Below are 24,170 nucleotides of genomic sequence, written 5' to 3'. Positions count from 1 at the left end.
AGGGTTTGGCCAGTACTGGTGTCTCGAAATTGGAAATGCTAGACCTACACCTTTGCATAGAATTTGAAAGGCTTTGGCCGTCACTTTTGCCTTGAAATTCAAGCTATAAAATATGATATAAAGTTTTAAAAGTTACCAGATAGTCCATTAATAAACATTAATAACAAGTGTTGAAAACCAAAGAAAGAAGCAATTTAGGAGCCTATAAACTTAAGCAAAAACCCCCGTTTGCAATTGCAATAAAGAAAATGATTGTGTAAGTGTTCATTCCTCTTACAGGCCGTGGAAGGTTTTATGGAATTGTACACTCCAATGACCCCTGACCAGAAACTGATGCTGAGATTCCGCGAGTGTCACCTGTTGGTACTGAAGGGGCTTCAACAGGACCAGAGGGCCTTTGGACCCCAGTGGACTAAACAGATCACCAGGTAAGGGTCGTACTTTGTGGTAGTGGCATGAGCTGATAGGCAATATTTTAGTCTAAAACTAATGCTGAGATTCTGTGAGTGTCTACTGCTTGTACTGAAGGGACTACAGCAGGATTAGGGGAGAGTGGTTTTCTTAGCTTTCAAAAATATTTTTCTCTAAACTTGCATCAAATGCTTTTTCACACTGAGGCAATGCTCAAACTTCCATGTTTTAAAAGTCAACAAAAGCTTCTAATCTTTCTCACAACCCGTCTAGCGATATTTCTTCTTGTGCCAACACAAAGGTGTCAAATACTTCTAATTGTTTCACCCAGGTGTCTGATAGAGTGCGTGCATGACAACAACCGCTTCAACATTGAGGCAGTGGACGTGCTGATCCGGTCTGGGCTGGTTAGCGTGCCCCAGTACGACGTGTACCTGTGTCAGCTGATGGAGGACAACAACATGATGGCCATCTCCTTGGCCATGCAGCTCGTCCAGAGATACTGCATTGACGATAAGGCTAACTCTTCAGTCACTGAGGTATGTACTGCATCGATGATAAGGCTAACTCTTCAGTCACTGAGGTATGTACTGCATGGACCATAAGGCTAACTCTTCAGTCACTGAGGTATGTACTGCATGGTGGATAAGGCTAACTCTTCAATCACTGAGGTATGTACTGCATGGAAGATAAGGCTAACTCTTCAATCACGGAGGTATGTACTGCATCGATGATAAGGCTAACTCTTCAATCACGGAGGTATGTACTGCATGGATGATAAGGCTAACTCTTCAATCACTGAGGTATGTACTGCATGGTGGATAAGGCTAACTCTTCAATCACTGAGGTATGTACTGCATGGAAGATAAGGCTAACTCTTCAATCACGGAGGTATGTACTGCATCGATGATAAGGCTAACTCTTCAATCACGGAGGTATGTACTGCATGGATGATAAGGCTAACTCTTCAATCACTGAGGTATGTACTGCATTGATGATAAGGCTAACTCTTCAGTCACTGAGGTATGTACTGCATTGATGATAAGGCTAACTCTTCAGTCACTGAGGTATGTACTGCATTGACGATAAGGCTAACTCTTCAGTCACTGAGGTATGTACTGCATTGATGATAAGGCTAACTCTTCAGTCACTGAGGTATGTACTGCATTGATGATAAGGCTAACTCTTCAATCACTGAGGTATGTACTACATCGATGATAAGGCTAACTCTTCAATCACGGAGGTATGTACTGCATCGATGATAAGGCTAACTCTTCAGTCACTGAGGTATGTACTGCATGGACCATAAGGCTAACTCTTCAGTCACTGAGGTATGTACTGCATTGATGATAAGGCTAACTCTTCAGTCACTGAGGTATGTACTGCATGGTGGATAAGGCTAACTCTTCAATCACTGAGGTATGTACTGCATGGAAGATAAGGCTAACTCTTCAATCACTGAGGTATGTACTGCATCGATGATAAGGCTAACTCTTCAGTCACTGAGGTATGTACTGCATTGATGATAAGGCTAACTATTCAGTCACTGAGGTATGTACTGCATCGATGATAAGGCTAACTCTTCAATCACTGAGGTATGTACTGCATGGAAGATAAGGCTAACTCTTCAATCACTGAGGTATGTACTGCATCGATGATAAGGCTAACTCTTCAGTCACTGAGGTATGTACTGCATCCACGATAAGGCTAACTCTTCAGTCACTGAGGTATGTACTGCATCGATGATAAGGCTAACTCTTCAATCACTGAGGTATGTACTGCATGGACCATAAGGCTAACTCTTCAATCACTGAGGTATGTACTGCATGGACCATAAGGCTAACTCTTCAATCACTGAGGTATGTACTGCATGGACCATAAGGCTAACTCTTCAATCACTGAGGTATGTACTGCATGGAAGATAAGGCTAACTCTTCAGTCACTGAGGTATGTACTGCATTGATGATAAGGCTAACTCTTCAATCACTGAGGTATGTACTGCATCGATGATAAGGCTAACTCTTCAGTCACTGAGGTATGTACTGCATCGACGATAAGGCTAACTCTTCAATCACTGAGGTATGTACTGCATCAACGATAAGGCTAACTCTTCAATCACTGAGGTATGTACTGCATCGATTATAAGGCTAACTCTTCAATCACTGAGGTATGTACTGCATCAACGATAAGGCTAACTCTTCAATCACTGAGGTATGTACTGCATGGACCATAAGGCTAACTCTTCAGTCACTGAGGTATGTACTGCATCGATGATAAGGCTAACTCTTCAGTCACTGAGGTATGTACTGCATTGACGATAAGGCTAACTCTTCAGTCACTGATGTATGTACTGCATGGATGATAAGGCTAACTCTTCAGTCACTGAGGTATGTACTGCATCGACGATAAGGCTAACTCTTCAGTCTCTGAGGTATGTACTGCATGGACCATAAGGCTAACTCTTCAATCACTGAGGTATGTACTGCATCGACGATAAGGCTAACTCTTCAATCACTGAGGTATGTACTGCATCGACGATAAGGCTAACTCTTCAGTCACTGAGATATGTACTGCATCAACGATAAGGCAAACTCTTCAGTCACTGAGGTATGTACTGCATTGATGATAAGGCTAACTCTTCAGTCACTGAGATATGTACTGCATCGACGATAAGGCTAACTCTTCAATCACTGAGGTATGTACTGCATGGACCATAAGGCTAACTCTTCAGTCACTGAGATATGTACTGCATTGATGATAAGGCTAACTCTTCAGTCACTGAGGTATGTACTGCATGGACGATAAGGCTAACTCTTCAGTCACTGAGGTATGTACTGCATGGATGATAAGGCTAACTCTTCAATCACTGAGGTATGTACTGCATGGAAGATAAGGCTAACTCTTCAATCACTAAGGTATGTACTGCATGGACGATAAGGCTAACTCTTCAGTCACTGAGGTATGTACTGCATGGTGGATAAGGCTAACTCTTCAATCACTGAGGTATGTACTGCATGGAAGATAAGGCTAACTCTTCAATCACTAAGGTATGTACTGCATGGACGATAAGGCTAACTCTTCAGTCACTGAGGTATGTACTGCATTGATGATAAGGCTAACTATTCAGTCACTGAGATATGTACTGCATTGATGATAAGGCTAACTCTTCAATCACTGAGGTATGTACTGCATCGATGATAAGGCTAACTCTTCAGTCACTGAGGTATGTACTGCATTGATGATAAGGCTAACTCTTCAATCACTGAGGTATGTACTGCATCGATGATAAGGCTAACTCTTCAGTCACTGAGATATGTACTGCATCGACGATAAGGCTAACTCTTCAGTCACTGAGATATGTACTGCATCGATGATAAGGCTAACTCTTCAATCACTGAGGTATGTACTGCATTGATGATAAGGCTAACTCTTCAGTCACTGAGGTATGTACTGCATGGACGATAAGGCTAACTCTTCAGTCACTGAGGTATGTACTGCATCGATGATAAGGCTAACTCTTCAATCACTGAGGTATGTACTGCATGGACGATAAGGCTAACTCTTCAATCACTGAGGTATGTACTGCATCGATGATAAGGCTAACTCTTCAATCACTGAGGTATGTACTGCATTGATGATAAGGCTAACTCTTCAGTCACTGAGGTATGTACTGCATGGACGTTAAGGCTAACTCTTCAGTCACTGAGGTATGTACTGCATTGATGATAAGGCTAACTCTTCAATCACTGAGGTATGTACTGCATGGACGATAAGGCTAACTCTTCAATCACTGAGGTATGTACTGCATCGATGATAAGGCTAACTCTTCAATCACTGAGGTATGTACTGCATGGACGATAAGGCTAACTCTTCAATCACGGAGGTATGTACTGCATGGAAGATAAGGCTAACTCTTCAATCACTGAGGTATGTACTGCATGGACGATAAGGCTAACTCTTCAGTCACTGAGGTATGTACTGCATGGACCATAAGGCTAACTCTTCAGTCACTGAGGTATGTACTGCATGGACCATAAGGCTAACTCTTCAGTCACTGAGGTATGTACTGCATGGTGGATAAGGCTAACTCTTCAATCACTGAGGTATGTACTGCATCGATGATAAGGCTAACTCTTCAGTCACTGAGGTATGTACTGCATCGACGATAAGGCTAACTCTTCAATCACTGAGGTATGTACTGCATGGTGGATAAGGCTAACTCTTCAATCACTGAGGTATGTACTGCATCGATGATAAGGCTAACTCTTCAGTCACTGAGGTATGTACTGCATGGTGGATAAGGCTAACTCTTCAGTCACTGAGGTATGTACTGCATGGTGGATAAGGCTAACTCTTCAATCACTGAGGTATGTACTGCATGGTGGATAAGGCTAACTCTTCAATCACGGAGGTATGTACTGCATGGAAGATAAGGCTAACTCTTCAATCACTGAGGTATGTACTGCATGGACGATAAGGCTAACTCTTCAGTCACTGAGGTATGTACTGCATGGACCATAAGGCTAACTCTTCAGTCACTGAGGTATGTACTGCATTGACCATAAGGCTAACTCTTCAGTCACTGAGGTATGTACTGCATCGATGATAAGGCTAACTCTTCAGTCACTGAGGTATGTACTGCATCGACGATAAGGCTAACTCTTCAATCACTGAGGTATGTACTGCATGGTGGATAAGGCTAACTCTTCAATCACTGAGGTATGTACTGCATCGACGATAAGGCTAACTATTCAGTCACTGAGATATGTACTGCATCGATGATAAGGCTAACTCTTCAATCACTGAGGTATGTACTGCATCGATGATAAGGCTAACTCTTCAGTCACTGAGATATGTACTGCATCGACGATAAGGCTAACTCTTCAGTCACTGAGATATGTACTGCATCGATGATAAGGCTAACTCTTCAATCACTGAGGTATGTACTGCATTGATGATAAGGCTAACTCTTCAGTCACTGAGGTATGTACTGCATCGATGATAAGGCTAACTCTTCAATCACTGAGGTATGTACTGCATGGATGATAAGGCTAACTCTTCAGTCACTGAGGTATGTACTGCATGGTGGATAAGGCTAACTCTTCAGTCACTGAGGTATGTACTGCATGGTGGATAAGGCTAACTCTTCAATCACTGAGGTATGTACTGCATGGTGGATAAGGCTAACTCTTCAATCACTGAGGTATGTACTGCATGGTGGATAAGGCTAACTCTTCAGTCACTGAGGTATGTACTGCATGGATGATAAGGCTAACTCTTCAGTCACTGAGGTATGTACTGCATGGATGATAAGGCTAACTCTTCAATCACTGAGGTATGTACTGCATGGACGATAAGGCTAACTCTTCAGTCACTGAGGTATGTACTGCATCGATGATAAGGCTAACTCTTCAGTCACTGAGGTATGTACTGCATTGACGATAAGGCTAACTCTTCAGTCACTGATGTATGTACTGCATTGAGGAAAAGGCTAACTCTTCAGTCACTGAGGTATGTACTGCATCGATGATAAGGCTAACTCTTCAATCACTGAGGTATATACTGCATCGATGATAAGGCTAACTCTTCAATCACTGAGGTATGTACTGCATGGAAGATAAGGCTAACTCTTCAATCACTGAGGTATGTACTGCATGGACCATAAGGCTAACTCTTCAATCACTGAGGTATGTACTGCATCGACGATAAGGCTAACTCTTCAATCACTGAGGTATGTACTGCATGGAAGATAAGGCTAACTCTTCAGTCACTGAGGTATGTACTGCATTGATGATAAGGCTAACTCTTCAGTCACTGAGGTATGTACTGCATCGACGATAAGGCTAACTCTTCAGTCACTGAGATATGTACTGCATCGACGATAAGGCTAACTCTTCAGTCACTGAGATATGTACTGCATCGACGATAAGGCTAACTCTTCAGTCACTGAGGTATGTACTGCATGGATGATAAGGCTAACTCTTCAATCACTGAGGTATGTACTGCATCAACGATAAGGCTAACTCTTCAGTCACTGAGGTATGTACTGCATGGACCATAAGGCTAACTCTTCAGTCACTGAGATATGTACTGCATTGATGATAAGGCTAACTCTTCAGTCACTGAGGTATGTACTGCATCGATGATAAGGCTAACTCTTCAATCACTGAGGTATGTACTGCATTGACGATAAGGCTAACTCTTCAATCACTGAGGTATGTACTGCATTGATGATAAGGCTAACTCTTCAGTCACTGAGGTATGTACTGCATTGATGATAAGGCTAACTCTTCAGTCACTGAGGTATGTACTGCATTGATGATAAGGCTAACTCTTCAATCACTGAGGTATGTACTGCATTGACGATAAGGCTAACTCTTCAGTCACTGAGGTATGTACTGCATTGATGATAAGGCTAACTCTTCAATCACTGAGGTATGTACTGCATTGATGATAAGGCTAACTCTTCAGTCACTGAGGTATGTACTGCATGGAAGATAAGGCTAACTCTTCAATCACTGAGGTATGTACTGCATGGAAGATAAGGCTAACTCTTCAGTCACTGAGGTAAACAGTGTAATAAACTCACATTATGAACTCAGTTGCCCACATAGGTTTTGTCAGTATTTTTTATTTAGAGGAAAGTGAGTTATCCAAGGATATCAAGTGGTCCTGCACACATTTTAATATCATAAATACGTTACCTGTTATCTCTAGCTACCCCTTTCCAAGGGAGTTATTTCATCCGGAAAATATTCAAGCGCTGGGAATCGTCCACCTCTATAAGAATCCAAATCAGGTTAAACATAGTACAATGCAACCTAACAGGAAATCAAAAACCACAACTCATCTTTCCTTTCCGGATAAAACCATGTGCACGCCTATTTTAGGCTCAGGACTTATGTGTTCTTTTCACTGTGTTTTTGGCGGAGTTTAAAAGGATAAAGTTTATTTATCTTTTATTTGTATCATTCGGTTTATATTTCTATACTTTTTGTTGCAGTAATTGTCATATTTCTGCTTTTGCTGGGTTTCTTTGTTTGCATCGTCGCTCATGTACATGACGTCATGAGCACGTGAACCACGAGGAATTCGTGCCTATTCCCCAATAAGTAATTGAGGTCAATTGGACAGCGTTCTTTGTGTTTACATTTTGTGGTTTAACTTTTTATTTGAATTTATAATCATTAATTTGTTTTTTGTAGGTTCTTTCTGTTTCTTTTATTTCAGAATGAACTTACAGGATAGAGGTTCTTGTGGTCATATCAAAGCAAGGTGGGATTCCCACGATACTTGCTTGGCATGTACCGGTTGCACATTTAATAACAAATGTGCGGTTTGCGATTGGTGGGCTTACGACGTATGGACAAAAGCAGGTCGCCGGAGGACGTCGATCAGCCGCAAACGCAACGAACATCCATCCGACGTTGATTACCCGGTGACTCCACTGGTCAAGGATGACCAGCGGTTTTGTCAGTCACCGGGTACCGGGCAAGATGGTGTTGTTGTCAGTCGATCGTCATCAGATCTTATGACTCACACCATGCATACCGGCGACATTGATCATGGAACGACTGGACCAATGTCAGACCACATGGCAGCCGCCATTCTACGGTCTTTGTCCGGTGACGTAACCGGTCATAATATGACCGGCCGGTCACCGGTCCGGTCCGGTCACCGGTCATGTCACCGGTCCAGTCCGGTCATGTCACCGGTCCGGTCATTGATCACCGGTCCGGTCACCGGTCCGGTCCGGTCACCGGTCAACAGTCATCAGTTGGGCCTGCCACCGATAACACCAATCGCCGGTCAAGAAGAACTCGGTCTTCATCATCGGCGTATTCTTCTACATCCGATTCGTCGTCGAATACATCGTCTTCATCAAGCAGTGGACATCGGACACGCTCTTCTTCGTCGAGCAGTTATCATCGTCGCGGCGCTCATAAGCGATCACGTCGTCACTCACGGAGACGGTATTCCAAAAAAATCTCGATCACATCGCAGCCGATCCACATCTCGACAGCGCAGCCGATCCAGATCTCGACATTGCAGGAAACGAGGACGTCGGCAACGTTCACGTAGACAGCATCGGACTTACCATACGTATAGTCGTTCACCATCGTGTTCCGTTATGGAATCGCATGTTTCCATGCCAAATGTGTCGGTTCCAACGTTGACTGCCACACGTATTGCATCTTCAGGAGCTCATCTCACTACTACGGCGTCAGTGTCAACACCACGGGTATCATCTACAGTATCTAGTCGTGTACCCCCTACAGCTACCCTGTCGAATCCTGATACACTATGGATACAGAATTCAGCGGGACATTTTGTACCGGTCAATGCTGATAATTTACCTTCTTCCGCTTTACATTATCAGTTTACTGACGTCGGGGATGATCATTCGCTGTTACCAGACAATTACAATCCGGTACAAGATATTCTCACTTCTGTTCCTGCTGATTCTATACAAACCGCTGGTGTTGTAGAGAGTGAGGCTGATTCAGATGCAGAATCTAATGTTGAGACGGATCAATATTTAGCTCCGATTGGTCAGATCTATGAACTGATGTTTCGTACTCTTGGTGAAGATTACTGTCCAAGACCTGCTGAACTGTCTTCAAATGCGACGATTTCTGTGACAGAACAACTTTTTCGTACATTTGATCCCAACAGGGTTATTAAGTCGACGGCTCGTCCTGACCCACGACTTCCCATTGGTTCTACTGTTCTATCTGTTCTTCAATCATTGGAATCAGCTAATAAGACTATTCCAAAACGAGGAGAAACATGGAAAATTCCTAAGGAACTAGCTGATCCAAAACACCAGGAAGGTAGTAAAAGTTACAAACCTCCTGTACCACATGCAACATCTGGGTTGGATTTTTCAAAACTTCCGGTTCCAGATCCGGACATAAGCAAGCTATCTCTTGTAATGCCAAGTGGTTCCAATTCAGTTTCTGTTCCGTTTTCAATGTTGGAAACTTGGGAAATGAGGGAACGTAGATCATTAGGTTTGACTAACCAAATTGACTTCAGTTAGCGACAATTTTACAAATGGTGTGTGATTGGTCGGAATCTGTTCCGGAGGAACTCTATTTGTTAATTCATCTCTCACGGACCACACTGGCCTTATCTCACACTTCTGCTTCTTCAATGTCCGAGATGCTAAGGATTCGTAGAGATCTTATCCTTACTTCTTTACCTAAAGATTTTCTGTTGGAACCTGGTATGAACTCGCTCAGAACAGCTCCTCTCACATCAGGTTTTCTTTTTGGTGGAAGGATACAAGAAGCAATCACAGCTGACAAGGATGACCAACTTCATGCTTCTTTAGCTAGAAACAACTCTGGACAACGCCAAGGGGTCTTTAAGCATCCTGCTTCTAGGCCACCAGCAGTTCCAGCATTCAAGACGGCTAAGAGAAATAACCTTTTCTCTAAAAAGCCTTCTTTTAATCCACGGTCAGGTCCTAATAGGCAGTCTTCCTATAACAGACCTTCTTTGTCACACAAGTCTTCTAATAAAGATTCTGGGAAAAAGGGCAAACCCAAGCCGGGACAGAGGAATTTCAAACCTTCTACCGGCAGGGGCGCACCTCCTGCTTATCAGCCCTAGGTCCCTTCCCTTTCTACCGCCACAACCTCCGATGCCGGAAATACCAGTCGGGGCCAGACTTTTCCACTTCTCAAATCGATGGCTTCAAATTACTTCAGACGCATGGGTTCATTCTCTTGTGACAAAAGGCCTGACTTTTCAATTCGAAAAAAGGCCTCCACTTTCTCGCGTCCCTATAGAGCTGGTATCTCGGCATCCACATATTCCAGAGTCCATTCTCGGGCTCTTGGAAAAACAGGCGGTAGAAAGGGTTCAAGATCCTTATTCTCCAGGATTTTACAGTCGTCTTTTTCTTGTTCAAAAGAAAAATGGTTCCTGGAGACCAGTAATAGATTTAAAAGTGTTCAACATGTATCTCCTCAAACCAACTTTCAAAATGGAGACTCCTTCTTTCATACGGGAATCCATCAAACCCCTGCACTGGGGGGTGTCTTTGGATCTGGAAGATGCTTACTTCCATGTTCCTATACATCCCAACTACCGAAAGTACTTGCGATTCGCCTTTCAAGGCCAAGTCTACCAGTTCCGGTCTATGCCTTTCGGGTTGGCGACAGCCCCACGAGTTTTTACCAAACTAATGTCGGCAGTCGGATCACACCTCAGAGTTCACGGGATTATTCTTCTTCAGTATTTCGACGACTGGCTCTTACACCAGCTCGATCGTCAATTGCTTCTGTACAACCTAGAATTCTCTTGGAAGGAGCTCCTCTCGTTAGGGCTCCTTCTCAATGCAGACAAATCAGACCTCATTCCTTCACAGGACTTTACGTTTGTGGGAATGAATTTCTTGACCCACATCAATCGGGTCAGAGTGTCTATTCAACGTATATCAGACCTTCTGATGAAGGTCAACTGGGTTTTGTCCCAATCTCATATAACAGCTCAAGAATTCCTCTCTCTCAACGGTATCCTGAGCTCAGTAGCAGACTTTGTGCAGTTGGGACGTCTCTTCCTACGTCCTCTTCAGCACTATCTCTCAGCTTGTTGGAAATGGTCTCCAGGCAATCTATTAACACAGATTCCAATCCTACCCTCCTTAAGGTCTCATCTTCAGTGGTGGCTAGACGAGGAGACTCTGTTGGCAGGAGTACCCCTTCTTCCCCCGCAACCGTCATTATATCTAATAACGGATGCGAGCAAGGAAGGGTGGGGTGCTCACCTGGAACCTCTCAGTCTGATAATTTCAGGGTTGTGGTCTCATCAGGAATCTCACCTTCATCAACAATCTAGAAATGCGAGCAGTATTTCTAGCTGTATCTCATTTCCAATCACACCTTCGAGACTCTTGTGTGATGGTGTCAACAGACAACACATCTGTGGTGGCTTACATCCAGGCACAGGGGGGAACACATTCTCAATCCCTGTATCTGGAAACCAGAAAATTACTTGTTCTTTGCAAAACACTCAACATTCATCTGCTGGCAAAATATATACCAGGTCGCCTCAACGCCCTGGCGGATGGTTTGTCTCGCAAACACCAGTTACTTCCATCGGAGTGGACACTTCATCAAGAAGTGACCAACCAGATCTTTTTCAAGTTCGGTTATCCCCTGGTCGATCTATTTGCAACCAGACACAATCACAGACTTCCTCTGTATGTGAGTCCAGTTTACGATCCAGCAGCGTGGGCAATCGACGCGCTTTCGTTCGCATGGGACCAACCGGACGCTTACGCCTATCCCCCACCCATTCTAATTCCCCAAATATTGGGGAAAATCAGGGTGAGCTCTTGCAGGATACTCCTGATTGCCCCTTGGTGGCCCAGAAGATCTTGGTTCAACGATCTTCTCAGTCTCCTGTACGATTATCCCAGGAATCTTCCTCACAGGTCAGATCTTCTGTCTCAAAGCGGCAGACTACATGCGGACCCAAAAATGTTCCACTTACACGTCTGGCCGTTATCAGGCAATCTTTGCAGAAGAAATGTTTTTCTGTCAGGGCTTCAACCCTCGTTGCTTCGGCAAGGAGAAAATCCACCAGAGCAGTCTATGATGCTCGTTGGAAACTCTTCTCCAATTGGTGTGTTCGAGGGAAAATTAATCCCCTCAATCCCTCTGCTAGACGAATAGCGGATTTTCTCATTTATCTTTTTGATGATAAGAAACTTTCTCTTAGTTCCATCAAAGGATACAGATCTATGATTTCGCATACATTGGCTTTCACTAAGTCTTCACAAGTCTGTGCTGATCCAGCTATTTCAGAACTTGTTCGAGCTATGGAACTTAGTCGTCCTGTATCTCGTACACTTGCTCCTAAATGGGATTTAGCTTGTGTGCTTGGTTCCCTTATTAAGGCTCCCTATGAACCTCTTGATCAGGCTTCATTACAATTCCTAACATGGAAGACCGTTTTCCTTCTTACTATGGCTTCAGCCAAACGGAGAAGTGAAATTCATGCTCTTTCTATCGAGGATAGTCATCTTCGTTTTGACTCTTCTGATGGTTCTGTTACATTGTTGTGTCAGTCAGGATTCCTTGCTAAAAATCAACTCCCCTCTATGGTTTCCAAACCCTTCAAAGTTCCAAGTCTATCTAGAACTTGTGGACATGAAGATGATGATAGACTCCTTTGCCCGGTCAGGGCTTTGAAGTTCTACCTTAAAAAGGTAAAGTCTATTCGAGGTTCTCGCAAGAGACTTTTCATTCCATTAAAAGGGGGGGGCGATGTGTCTGCGGCTTCTATTTCTTGTTGGATAGCCTCGACTATAAGGAAAGCTTATTCTTCTCTTTCATCGAGGGATTTATCCCTGTTTAAGATAAGACCGCATGAATTAAGAGCTCTTTCGGCTTCGTGGGCTTATATTAATCAGACCCCACTATCTGAAGTGCTTCAAGCTGCTTTCTGGAGGAATCCGACCACCTTCTCCTCTTTTTATCTTCGTTCTCTTGAGTGCCAACAAGACAATTTGTATAAGTTGGGTCCTCTTGTAGTGGCTCAAACTGTAGTTTCTTCTATGGCGTAAGTACACTGGTGCCATCCGAGAATTAAGTACTATACTGTACTAACAAAGATTATAAGAGGACTTGATTCTACTATCTCTGGCTGTAAACCCTCTATATGGGTTTTGCTGTGATGGGAAAAAATATGCGAACCTTCCCGCCGCAGCTGCAAAATCAGCTAGAGATAACAGGTAACGTATTTATGATATTAAAACAAATTTTCTTAAGTAAAATTCATTTTAATTATTAAATACTTACCTGTTATCGGTAAGTCCCACCTCCCACCCCGCTCATCGCCTTTTTATGTTTGCTTAAAGGAAAGATGAGTTGTGGTTCTTGATTTCCTGTTAGGTTGCATTGTACTATGTTTAACCTGATTTGGATTCTTATAGAGGTGGACGATTCCCAGCGCTTGAATATTTTCCGGATGAAATAACTCCCTTGGAAAGGGGTAGCTAGAGATAACAGGTAAGTATTTAATAATTAAAATGAATTTTACTTAAGAAAATTTGTTTTAGAGATCAAGGCTCTTAGGAAGTGTTTATGTCCCCAACCACTTTCGTGGGGGACATATTGTTTTTGCCCTGTCTTTTGGTTGGTTGGTTTGTGTGTTTGTTTGCTCCAACATTAACATTTTGTCATAACTTTTGCAATATTCAAGATAGCAACTTATATTTGGCATGCATGTGTATCTCATGGAGCTGCACATTTTGAGTGGTGAAAGGTCAAGGTCATCCTTCACGGTCAAAGGTTAAAAAAAACAAATCCAAGGGAAGTAAAAAGCTTTAAAGGGAAATAATTATATGAACCTGCCAAATGATTAAAAAAAATCAAAGTGGGGCTGTAGGGACATAGTGTTTCTGACAAACACATATCTTGTTTATTTGTAAATTTGAGAGTAAAAAAGTATTTTTTTTTTAAAGAGGAGTATATTGCTTTCCACGTGTCTGTCACATGGTAAGTCAGTAGTTCAGTTCTGGGTGGTGTTTAGAGAAACCTGATATACATATATGTCATTGGTAGGATAAAGTGACTATCTAACTGACTATTTCTTGATTTCTTCCCATGGCCAGGTGACGGTACTGACATATAGAATGCGTACTGTAATCAATGTCCATATGCAGGATTTAAATCTGAACAGGTCATAGGTCGAGGACAATGACCATAAAAGATATTCCATGAGATGCGATTGTTAACATTTTGTTGTTTTTACAGGCTGACTTCTGCAACACTATCGAGTTCCTGAACCTGTTGGCTGCTAAGATGAGACAGCCCCCATCTGAGTATGTAGTCCTCATATCTGTTAAGGTCACCGTGCCGTAGTTGACATGGTCTGCCTAGAGACAGGGAGGTCACTGGTTCGATCCCCAGTGGTGAAGCGTTTTTAAGATCTCCAACACAATTCTTAGTTCGATTGAAGAATATGACAAACACATCTCTATGAAGTTTTTTCAGTTGATGTACAGATACTTTCAAGTCTACAAAATATTTTAGTCAAAATAACAAATATTTCCTTTAGTGCTGGAGTCCTGTACACTGTAATTAGATTGAAAATCAGTTATTAATTATTATTTTTAGTTGACTATTATATATAAAATATATATAGTGGAGCTATCCTACTCACCCTGGCGTCAGCATTAGCGTCTGCGTGTGCTTGCAAATGTTTAAGTTTTCGTACTACCCCAATTATTTTCATTGTCACTTGACATATTGCTTTCATATTTTGCATACTTGTTAACCAACATGACCCCAACCTATAAACAAAAGCAGACAACTCTATCAAGCATTTTGTCATAAGTATTGCCCCTTTTCCACTTAAAATATGCAACAATGTTAAAGTTTTCGTACTACCCCATTTATTTTCGTTGTCCCTTGACATATTGCTTTCATATTTTGCATACTTGTTTACCAACATCATCCCAACCTATAAGCAAGAGCAGACAACTCTATCAAGCATTTTGTCATAATTATTTCCCCTTTTATACTAAGAATATGCATATTATTGATAAATGTATGTTAAAGTTTGCGTACTACCCCAAATATTTCCTATATCCTTTGACAAATTGCCTTTATAAGTTGCATACGTGTTTACCAACATCACCCCAACCTATAAACAAGAGCAGACCACTGTATCAAGCACTTTTACATAATAATGGCCCCTTTTACACTTAGATAATTGAACATTTTGCTTAAATTGCCATAACTTCTTTATATATGATCACATTTTATTAAAACTTTGACAAAACAACACTTACCTGAATACCACAATGGATTCCACCTAAACAATACCCCACACCCCTACCCAGAATCCCTTCCCCCCCCCCCCCCCCCAACCTCCCCCTCTCCAAAATTTTTATTTTTTTTTAAACATCTAATAATTTACTCCACCCCACATTATACCCCCCTCTCACCCCCCACCCTCCCCCCGATTTTTTTTTTTATATCATCTAATAAATTACCACACTCCACACTATACCTCCCCTCTCACCCTACCCCCTTTTTTTTTTGAAAGATCGTCTAATAAATTATTGAATATGATTAATTTCCCCATGATGGCTTACGTTATAATGTCAAGCACTCGAATAGTCGAGCACACTGTCCTCTGACAGCTCTAGTTTAATCTGGTATTAAACATGACGGTGTTCAATTCCACAACATGTTCTAATCAAAATGATGAATATGGGAGTCCAAAATATATTTTAGACAGTCTAAAGAATATTGATAGGGCCTCTATAGGGGAGTCCTCTAACTTTAGGAATTTAGTCCTGTCTCTCTTGCTGTCTGGCATTTAATGTCCTCCAACTGCTTAGATTCAGCCAGGATATGTACTTATTCACTCAATGAAAATATGATCAACACCATGGAAATATGAAAAATACAACAGAGAATATTACATTACTATGGAACATGACAAATGCAATAAAAATAAAACGAATGCACATTTGTTTTTTTTATAAATTGATGATTTTTTTCTGAATGTAAAGAAGGTAATTACGCTTAAACTAACACTGCATGAATATTTTCCTATAAACCACAAGGAAGCATAAAACACCTCAATCCTATTTCCCCTCTACAGGTTGACCAACCTCCTGGATGGCCTCCGTCAGTCTGCCACCACTGTGAGTGCAGCGGACTACGGCATGCTAGATCGGCCTCTCCGTGGACCCACGTCCATGATGCAGTCCGGGATCAGCCAGGCCCGGGAAATCGAGGACCCTCCCGGACTTCCGGAGAAGACCGAGTACCTGCTCCGGGAATGGGTCAACATGTACCACTCACCTGCCGCTGGCCGCGACAGCACTAAGGCCTTCTCCTTGTTTGTTCAACAGGTCTGCTTAATACTTTTAGCTTGGATGTTGGTATTGCGCTGATATTGTGTGTACACTGTAACTCCAATATACACGTCCGTTATAACGCTGTGTCCAATATAACGCGGGGGGTCCTTGGATCCCATTTTTTTTCCAACCTTCCATTTCTGATTCAAATCCATGTTATGCAACTTCATGTATCTTCAAAAATTCAAAGAAGCCGGCGATCACAGCTTGATTGCTTTATCCGTCCGTTTAACTGATTTTAATCGATTAGAGGTTAAAGGACACTCGACAGCTAATTTGTGTTAATCTGTTGTGTAATGTCAATAAAAGTGTGAAAACTCGCGAGTCGGTGTTTATTACATGTATTCCCTATTAGAGCGGTTCGATGCGCTAATTTCAATAAGGCAAGTGCAAGCGGAATAATTATCAAATTAAAGTTATTTAAAACGATAACCTGTTTATGTTTTGTATTTATCGTGTATTGTATTTCATTGTATAAACTATGGCTGTGTAAGTGTGTTATCGTTTATTATATGCTACACATGCTTGATAAATAAAAATATCTTTGTGTGTGTTTAATGTTTCAGTACTTATACGAAAAATAAATTTAAAAATCCTGACGATTTATTTACATGCTAACGCAGTGTAATAGTTAACAGAGATGCACTTAAATTTTTGCCCGTTATCAGAAAGTCCACGGAAAGCACATTTTTTACATGCTGCGTATGACGCAATAAAACATTTCTTTGTACATGTATCGTATTGCATTCAATCTAAATTTAAATTTGCTCGTCCAATGAAAGCTGTGTCCCATAATGCACTGTACTAAATTTTCTAAAAAATGGCATAGGCATATGAATATGTTTACGAAGTTCGTAAACATATTTCTTGTCATAAATGTTAAACATTATTTTTTCGTAAGTGATGTAATTATATTGGATTATCGGATAAATGTGCACATTAGAAAAGAGTTAGTTATACTGTTATCGTTCGATTCGGTTTACATGCATGTATTTGCGGATGACAACACAGCATGACGATACACAGGACCTATATTATAGGCTATACTTTACCTGTTTTTATAGCCCCTAAAATTAATAAGCTCAAAACTTATAACGCTGTCCGTTTATAACGCTGTTGCGTGGCTTGGACCCCATCATCCGCATTATATTTGAGTTACAGTGTAGTTAGCTTTTATGCAGCTTGGAATTCTTACATGTTGAAAACCTGGCATCCTGGCGTTGCACATTTATTATTAATTAGTATATTGGAGTGAGCTTGTCTGTCGGTTGGTCGGTCGGACTGTCGGTCCGTATTAAGTGTCCGCTCTCTAATTCAAGTTGTTTTCATCCGATCTTCACCAAACTTGGTCAGATGTTGAATCTAGATGATGTCCAGGTCAAGTTCGAATATGGGTCATGCGGGTCAAAAACTAGGTCACGGGGTCACTTAGTGTGTTTTAAACATTGAGCATGGTGTCCGCTCTCAATATTCAAGTGGTTTTTATCTGATCTTCACCACATTTGGTCAGAAGTTGTGTCTAGATGATGTAGGTCAAGGTTGAACATTGGCCATTCCGGGTCAAAAACTAGGTCACGGTTCACTTAGTGCGTTTCAAACATTTAGTATGGTGTCCGCTGTTTTTTGTGAAGACAAAATGCAAACTATTCTGTGTCAATGCAGCATGTGGGGGTAATCGTCACGTCTGTGACAAAGCTCAAGTTTTTTTTACAGTGTTAACATCTAAAGACCAATATAATTATACAGTTTGTATTTGTAACATGATGGTTATATTGGTAAGATAAATTTGACAGTACATGTCTTTCTCCTTTTAGATGCATCAGCAGGGTATACTGAAGACAGACGACCTGATCACCCGTTTCTTCCGTCTGTGCACGGAGATGTGCGTTGATCTGTGCTACCGAGCACTGTCAGAGCAGGCCCAGACACAGAACGTCGCCATGACACGCAATAAGTGCTTCCCGACGCTGGACGCCTTCGTGAGGCTGATCATGCTGCTTGTGAAGCATTCTGGAGATAACTCCAACACCAACACAAAGATCAATCTGCTGAACAAGGTATAAGGGGCGTGTTTGTTTGCCATTTCAGAGCTTTTTATGCACCCGGTAGGGTGGCATATAGCAGTTGAACTGTCCGTCAGTCAGTATGTAAGTATGTGTGTATGTCAGTCTGTCCCTCCGTCCGAAAAAAACTTTAATATTGGCCATAACTTTTTCAATATTGAAGATAGCAACTTGATATTTGGCATGCATGTGTATCTCATGAAGCTGCACATTTTGAGTGGTGGAAGGTCAAGGTCATCCTTCAAGGTCAAGGTCATCCTTCAAGGTCAAAAAAAATATTCAAAGCAGAGTTATCATGAAGCTGCACATTTTGAGTGGTGAAAGTTCAAGGTCAAGGTCATCCTTTAAGGTCAAGGTTATCCTTCAAGGTCAAAGGTCAAATTTTTTTATTAAAAGCAGCGTTCTCATGAAGCTGCACATTTTGAGTGGTGGAAGTTCAAGGTCAAGGTCGTCCTTCAAGGTCAAAGGTAAAAAAAAAATCAAAGCGGTGCAATAGGTTGCATTGTGTTTCTGACGAACACATCTCTTGTTTCTCACTATGTCGACAATAACCCATAGACTTGTGAAATTAAAATTTTAACGTTTATTATTGGAACCAAGTTAGGGTGAAAAAAAAGATGACCAGAGAACGGCTATAAAAGCAGCCCAATAATCTATTGCTAGGTGCTGGGCATAGTGGCTGGGGTGTTGCTCCAGGACCATGAGGTGAGGGGAGAGGAGTTCCAACAGCTGCCCTATCACAGAATCTTTATCATGCTCTTTATCGACCTGAACGGGCCAGAACATGTCCTAGAAGTGATTAACTTCCAGATATTGACAGCTTTCTGGTAAGGCTGTGTTTTGATTCAATAACGATTATTTAATGGAAAATGATTTTTAAGATCTTCTCTTTAGACACCAATTACTCACTATACCAAGAAACTTATTCAAAATTTTCTCTTAATGTTAAAGATTTTTGATGAAACAAAATTGAATAAATGGATTTAAACCTATTACATGTATAACTATAATTGTGTTTTTTGAAGCAACACTTACCACGTTCTGCGTCCGACCAAGGCGCCTGCGTTTATGTTTGCGTGGCTGGAGCTCATATCCCATCGTGTGTTCATCGGGCGCATGCTATCACTGACACCACAACAGAGGGTAAATATTGGTGATATCTTTATGATCTGTATTCATGTTTCCATGTTTGAATTGCTTTTAATGGTACAAAAAGTCATGTGCCAGGTTAAGAATGCCATGTGGAGAAATCTGGACTAGAGTTAATCATTTCACATCCAATTTTCAATGTAAAATGCAAGGTTTCTGCATACAGGGAGATAACATAGTAGTATCATGATTTCAGGGTTGGGGAATGTATGCCCAGCTGTTGATAGACCTCTTCAAGTTCCTCTACCCGTTCCTGAGAAATGCTGAGCTTACACAGCCCATACATTTCCTATACAAGGTCAGTATATACCTCTGTTATCTTCTGTGGGCATGTTGTCATGTTTCTGCTGTGACTACTTTCAAGCCTACAAACAAGCCCTAACTCTGACTATACATTTCCTATACAAGGTCAGTATATACCTCTGTTATCTTGTGTGGGCATGTTGTCATGTTTCTGCTGTTACACGCAATGCCTAACTCTTACCATGTCTACATTTCTTCAGGGCACACTGCGGGTCCTGCTAGTCTTGCTGCACGATTTCCCAGAATTCCTGTGCGACTACCACTATGCGTTCTGTGACGTCATCCCACCCAACTACATCCAGATGCGCAACCTGATCCTGAGTGCGTTCCCCCGTAACATGCGCCTGCCAGACCCGTTCACTCCGAACCTGAAGGTTGACATGCTGCCAGAGATCCAGCACGCGCCTAGGATCCCGCTGAACTTTGCAAACATGATCACGCCGAATTCCTTCAAGATCGTGAGTACATGTAGTTAGCAGGCATTAAAAAAAAATAATGCATTAGCGGTGCTTGTAATTAAATTGTTATCAAATTATTTAACATGTATTTAAAAAACAAACAAATATTGTTGAATCCTGCAAAACTTTTGAACAAAATCAAGCTGACCTTGTTTAAGATTATTTTCATTAGCGAGTTTTGTTTAACCCAATAATTTGATTAAGGGTACTTTTCTCCCCTTGAGTGTTTTCAAAATCTGCCTGAAAATTTAATATTCATATCGATATTACAGGATTTGGACTCGTACCTGAAGACCCGTTCACCCGTGACCTTCCTATCGGACCTGCGTATAAGCTTACAGTCAAAGGAGCCGGGCTCACGCTACAACATCCCGCTGATGAACGCGCTGGTGCTGTACGTGGGCACGCAGGCTATCACCCACATTCACACTAAGGGGCTAACCCCCAGTATGAGCACCATTGCTCACTCCTCACACATGGATATATTCCAGAACCTGGCTGTCGACCTCGACACAGAGGGTACGAGGAAATAATATTTCTATCGATAGTTTTGACTTTCTCTCTTCATTTCAGCGTATTTATAACCCTTATATTGACAGTTTTTATGCGTATGGTGGTGGAATCCGTCAGATCTTTGTAAAATTTCAAGATTTAAAGCGGGTAGAGAATAAGTTAGTTTAGTTTAAACCTATTTATTTTAGCTCGATTGCATAAAAAGTAATTCCTACTTATTTGAAATGCTCTCGAGTCCGTTTCCTGGGCCTAGAACCAGTACTTGGTGTCTATATGGGAGATCTAAAGAACGCTCCCACAGCGGGGATCGAACCCATGACCTCCTGGTCGCTAGGCGGACACCATATCCATTACACCACGGCTACCTTAAGTTTGAAAGGGGTAGTGTATTTCAACGGAATAATGACACGCACAACTCAAAGAACTGTTCATAGAAAAATAATTCTGCTATTTAACATGATTTCCTAGTAAAAAAAAATTATAATCTATGAAGACTATATACTGAAGTCGGGTATGGGAATCTCTCCTGCTGTCTGGTGTGTACTGTAACCTAACATACAGAATTTGACTAGCTTTATACGTCAACACACCAAAAGAAAGTAGTTCATATTCATGGTGAAAGTCCCTGATAAAACAAAAAGTGACTATCAAATAAGGCATGAAGTGTTAACAAGAAATTACATTGCAGCCTGGGAATAGACCGCGAGGTAACTATGGGGTGTATATAGGGATAAATTAATTTATTAATTGACCACGATTTACACCATGACTGTGTTGATCTTCAAATGCCAAGGTTAGGTTATTACACCACAAATGGTTGTGTCAGAATCTGGGTTGGCTATGTTATATAATATTTATTCAGATCTCTGTCATATACAGATCTTAAATGGAATGAACATTTTCATAAAAATTACCAATCAATATCAAAGTCAGGATAGCTATAAAATTTACTCTCCATTTTTAACTCCAATGTTCACTTGTTTTCCAGGGCGCTACTTGTTCCTGACGTCCATTGCTAACCAGCTGCGCTACCCCAACAGCCACACCCACTACTTCAGCTGCACCCTGCTGTACCTGTTTGCAGAGGCCAATACTGAGGCCATTCAGGAGCAGATCACAAGGTACGGGGATAAGATTCGTTATATCTAAAATATGCATTAAAACAGCATAGTTTTTTTTAAATATAAGACTCGAATATATGTTGCAGTGTTCCAACAAGTGTTAACCCTTTCCCCCATAAGAAGTAATGTGAATATGGCTTTTGTAACCAGCATAAAACCAGAACAGCCTGCGAGTAGCTTGCAGTCTGTTCAGGTTTTATGCTGTTTGCTGCTCATTAGTAACAAAAGGTTGGAAATGAAGCCTTTAAAACTTGAATTAAGTAAGAAAGGTATTTAATTAAAGGTAACTTTCCAAGGGACAACAAATGCGTCAAAATACGTATTTAAGTGATTTAAACAAAAACTGTCAAGGCCTTTTCTTAACCAAAATACATCAGGAAAAGAGTGTGTGTTATTTAATGTGACTGCAAACATTTTGTGATGTGTTCCAGAGTGTTGCTGGAGCGTCTGATTGTCAACCGGCCCCACCCCTGGGGACTGCTCATCACCTTCATCGAGCTCATCAAGAACCCGCAGTTCAAGTTCATGAACCACGAGTTTGTCCACTGTGCTCCTGAGATAGAGAAGTAAGTTTCCTCCTATGAGCTGACTTCCTCCTTGTAATCGTCTTGATTGCAGCATGGCTTTCTTTTGTTTGAAGAAAGTCTAAGAAGGGTCTAGTTTATCCCACAGATTTCGTCATTCTGATGGTCTAGATTGCTTCACTTTTTTACTTTAATGGATCTGTTTAAAAATGATGAAGACTTTTGGTGAGCCGATTCAGATGGGGTGCAGTGGGGTGTGCCTGATATGGTTTAAAAACTAATCCCTATTTATGGAGGGTTTTAGTTTGTAACAAATTTTCTTTTTTTCAACTCCTTGAAAATCGGCTTAGCTGGCGTGTTAACCTCCGTATAGAGATGACAAGGGTGAGCTCAATGTATCAAATAAATTGACATGAAAAGTTCTTCAAGTTGTGTGCGTCTTTTTAAATTAATAACTAAATCACAAGTTGTCCGTTAATGTCAGGAGTATGTTTACCAGTGTACCCATGAAGTATTGTACTATAACTGACTGTCATGATCTGGCTGAAATACTGTTGGTTACAGGGGAAAAAAGCCAAATATTAATAAACAAACAACCAAACACGTGAAAAACAAGTTAAGTGTCTATTTTTATCAATTTCTGCTTTAATTTATACATGAATCTTTCATTTTAGGTTGTTTGAGTCGGTGGTGCGATCCTGCGTAATTCAGTCCAAGACGACCGTGACACCGTCACGTGATCAAGACACCAGCGATCTGCATTGAGCTTACAGCGAGAATCAATGACTGACTGACAGAGATAAATACTGCAAACTATTTGTCAAATCAATTGCTACAAATTATTAAGTTTGTGTATCATGCTGCTATTGGCATACAGGCACCATTGTCTGGTCTTTTTGTAAATAGTCACTTATGCATTTAATTAAAAGCAATTGGTTAATATATAAGAATGTCCTTAGTGTAAACTGTTTTTTTTCTTCTGGGTTTTCATTTCATAATCTAGAATGAATTGATGATTATACTTTTGGGTAATTTGTGTGCTTTTGGAAATCAAATTAAGAGATGTGTAATAATCTTAATATTATTCCTGAGTGCATAAAGTTAGAGAACTTATTTTTGTGTGTGATCGCCTTTTGTATGTCATGTGACGTCAACATTTGCCTTGTTAACACTCTAATTCAAAGTAAACTATTACCATTAATTTGGAGATTATGCATATACAAATGAATTACACTATAGTATTGGCTTGTAAAAGGCATTCTTTGAATATATATCTTTATTTGAGTATTTGACATGTTGATGTTATGGTGTGACTGTATAAGTGACAATTGTTATGCATCAAAGTGCATTTGTATAAGCTGAGTATATGTAGTTAGTGGGAATACATTTATGAATATGTGGTGTTCAGATGGTGTTAGAAGTTCGTGTTAAATATAAGCTATCTGTGTAGTTTGCGCTTTTCTTTCAATAAAAATGCAATTATATATGTTTGTGTCTTAAATACTTGTGTTCCAATATGTAACTCCCTAGTTAACAAATGACAACAAAATGAGCGTTGTAAAACGACTCATAAACAATGCAAAAACTAGTCACAAATGAGCATAGCTAGGTTACTTTTTATGCCCCCGTATCGAAAGATAGGGGTATATTGTTTTTGGCCAGTCTGTCTGTCATTCATTAATTGTGTGTGTCCCAAAACTTTAACCTTGGTTAAAGTTTGATAACTTTTGCAATAT

At 41.0% G+C, this 24,170-nt stretch overlaps 1 protein-coding gene and 1 long non-coding RNA gene across 2 annotated transcripts in view; both read left to right on the top strand.

Annotated features, from left to right (window-relative positions):
• The window catches only part of LOC127843930 (CCR4-NOT transcription complex subunit 1-like), a 94,698-nt gene extending 70,780 nt beyond the window's left edge, over positions 1–23,918 (top strand). Inside the window, exons 33-45 of the mRNA XM_052373832.1 lie at positions 280–428; positions 743–950; positions 14,184–14,251; positions 16,045–16,297; positions 18,118–18,360; positions 19,030–19,193; positions 19,392–19,509; positions 19,712–19,813; positions 20,019–20,276; positions 20,549–20,795; positions 21,778–21,910; positions 22,342–22,476; positions 23,109–23,918. Of these exons, the coding sequence (XP_052229792.1) occupies positions 280–428; positions 743–950; positions 14,184–14,251; positions 16,045–16,297; positions 18,118–18,360; positions 19,030–19,193; positions 19,392–19,509; positions 19,712–19,813; positions 20,019–20,276; positions 20,549–20,795; positions 21,778–21,910; positions 22,342–22,476; positions 23,109–23,199 (2,169 nt within the window). The 3' untranslated portion in view covers positions 23,200–23,918. The remainder of the gene's footprint in view (positions 1–279; positions 429–742; positions 951–14,183; positions 14,252–16,044; positions 16,298–18,117; positions 18,361–19,029; positions 19,194–19,391; positions 19,510–19,711; positions 19,814–20,018; positions 20,277–20,548; positions 20,796–21,777; positions 21,911–22,341; positions 22,477–23,108) is intronic.
• On the top strand, positions 5,351–7,069 carry LOC127843931 (uncharacterized). The gene is made up of 3 exons (XR_008032455.1): positions 5,351–5,438; positions 5,703–5,790; positions 6,979–7,069. It is a non-coding gene; the product is annotated as an uncharacterized LOC127843931 (long non-coding RNA).
• Positions 23,919–24,170: the final 252 nt, after the last annotated feature.

The sequence above is a fragment of the Dreissena polymorpha genome, chromosome 9 (assembly GCF_020536995.1).
Source record: "Dreissena polymorpha isolate Duluth1 chromosome 9, UMN_Dpol_1.0, whole genome shotgun sequence".
Classification (NCBI taxonomy): Eukaryota; Metazoa; Mollusca; class Bivalvia; order Myida; family Dreissenidae; genus Dreissena; species Dreissena polymorpha.
Note: the sequence above shows the minus strand (reverse complement) of the source record. Positions and strands in the feature narration are given on the sequence as shown.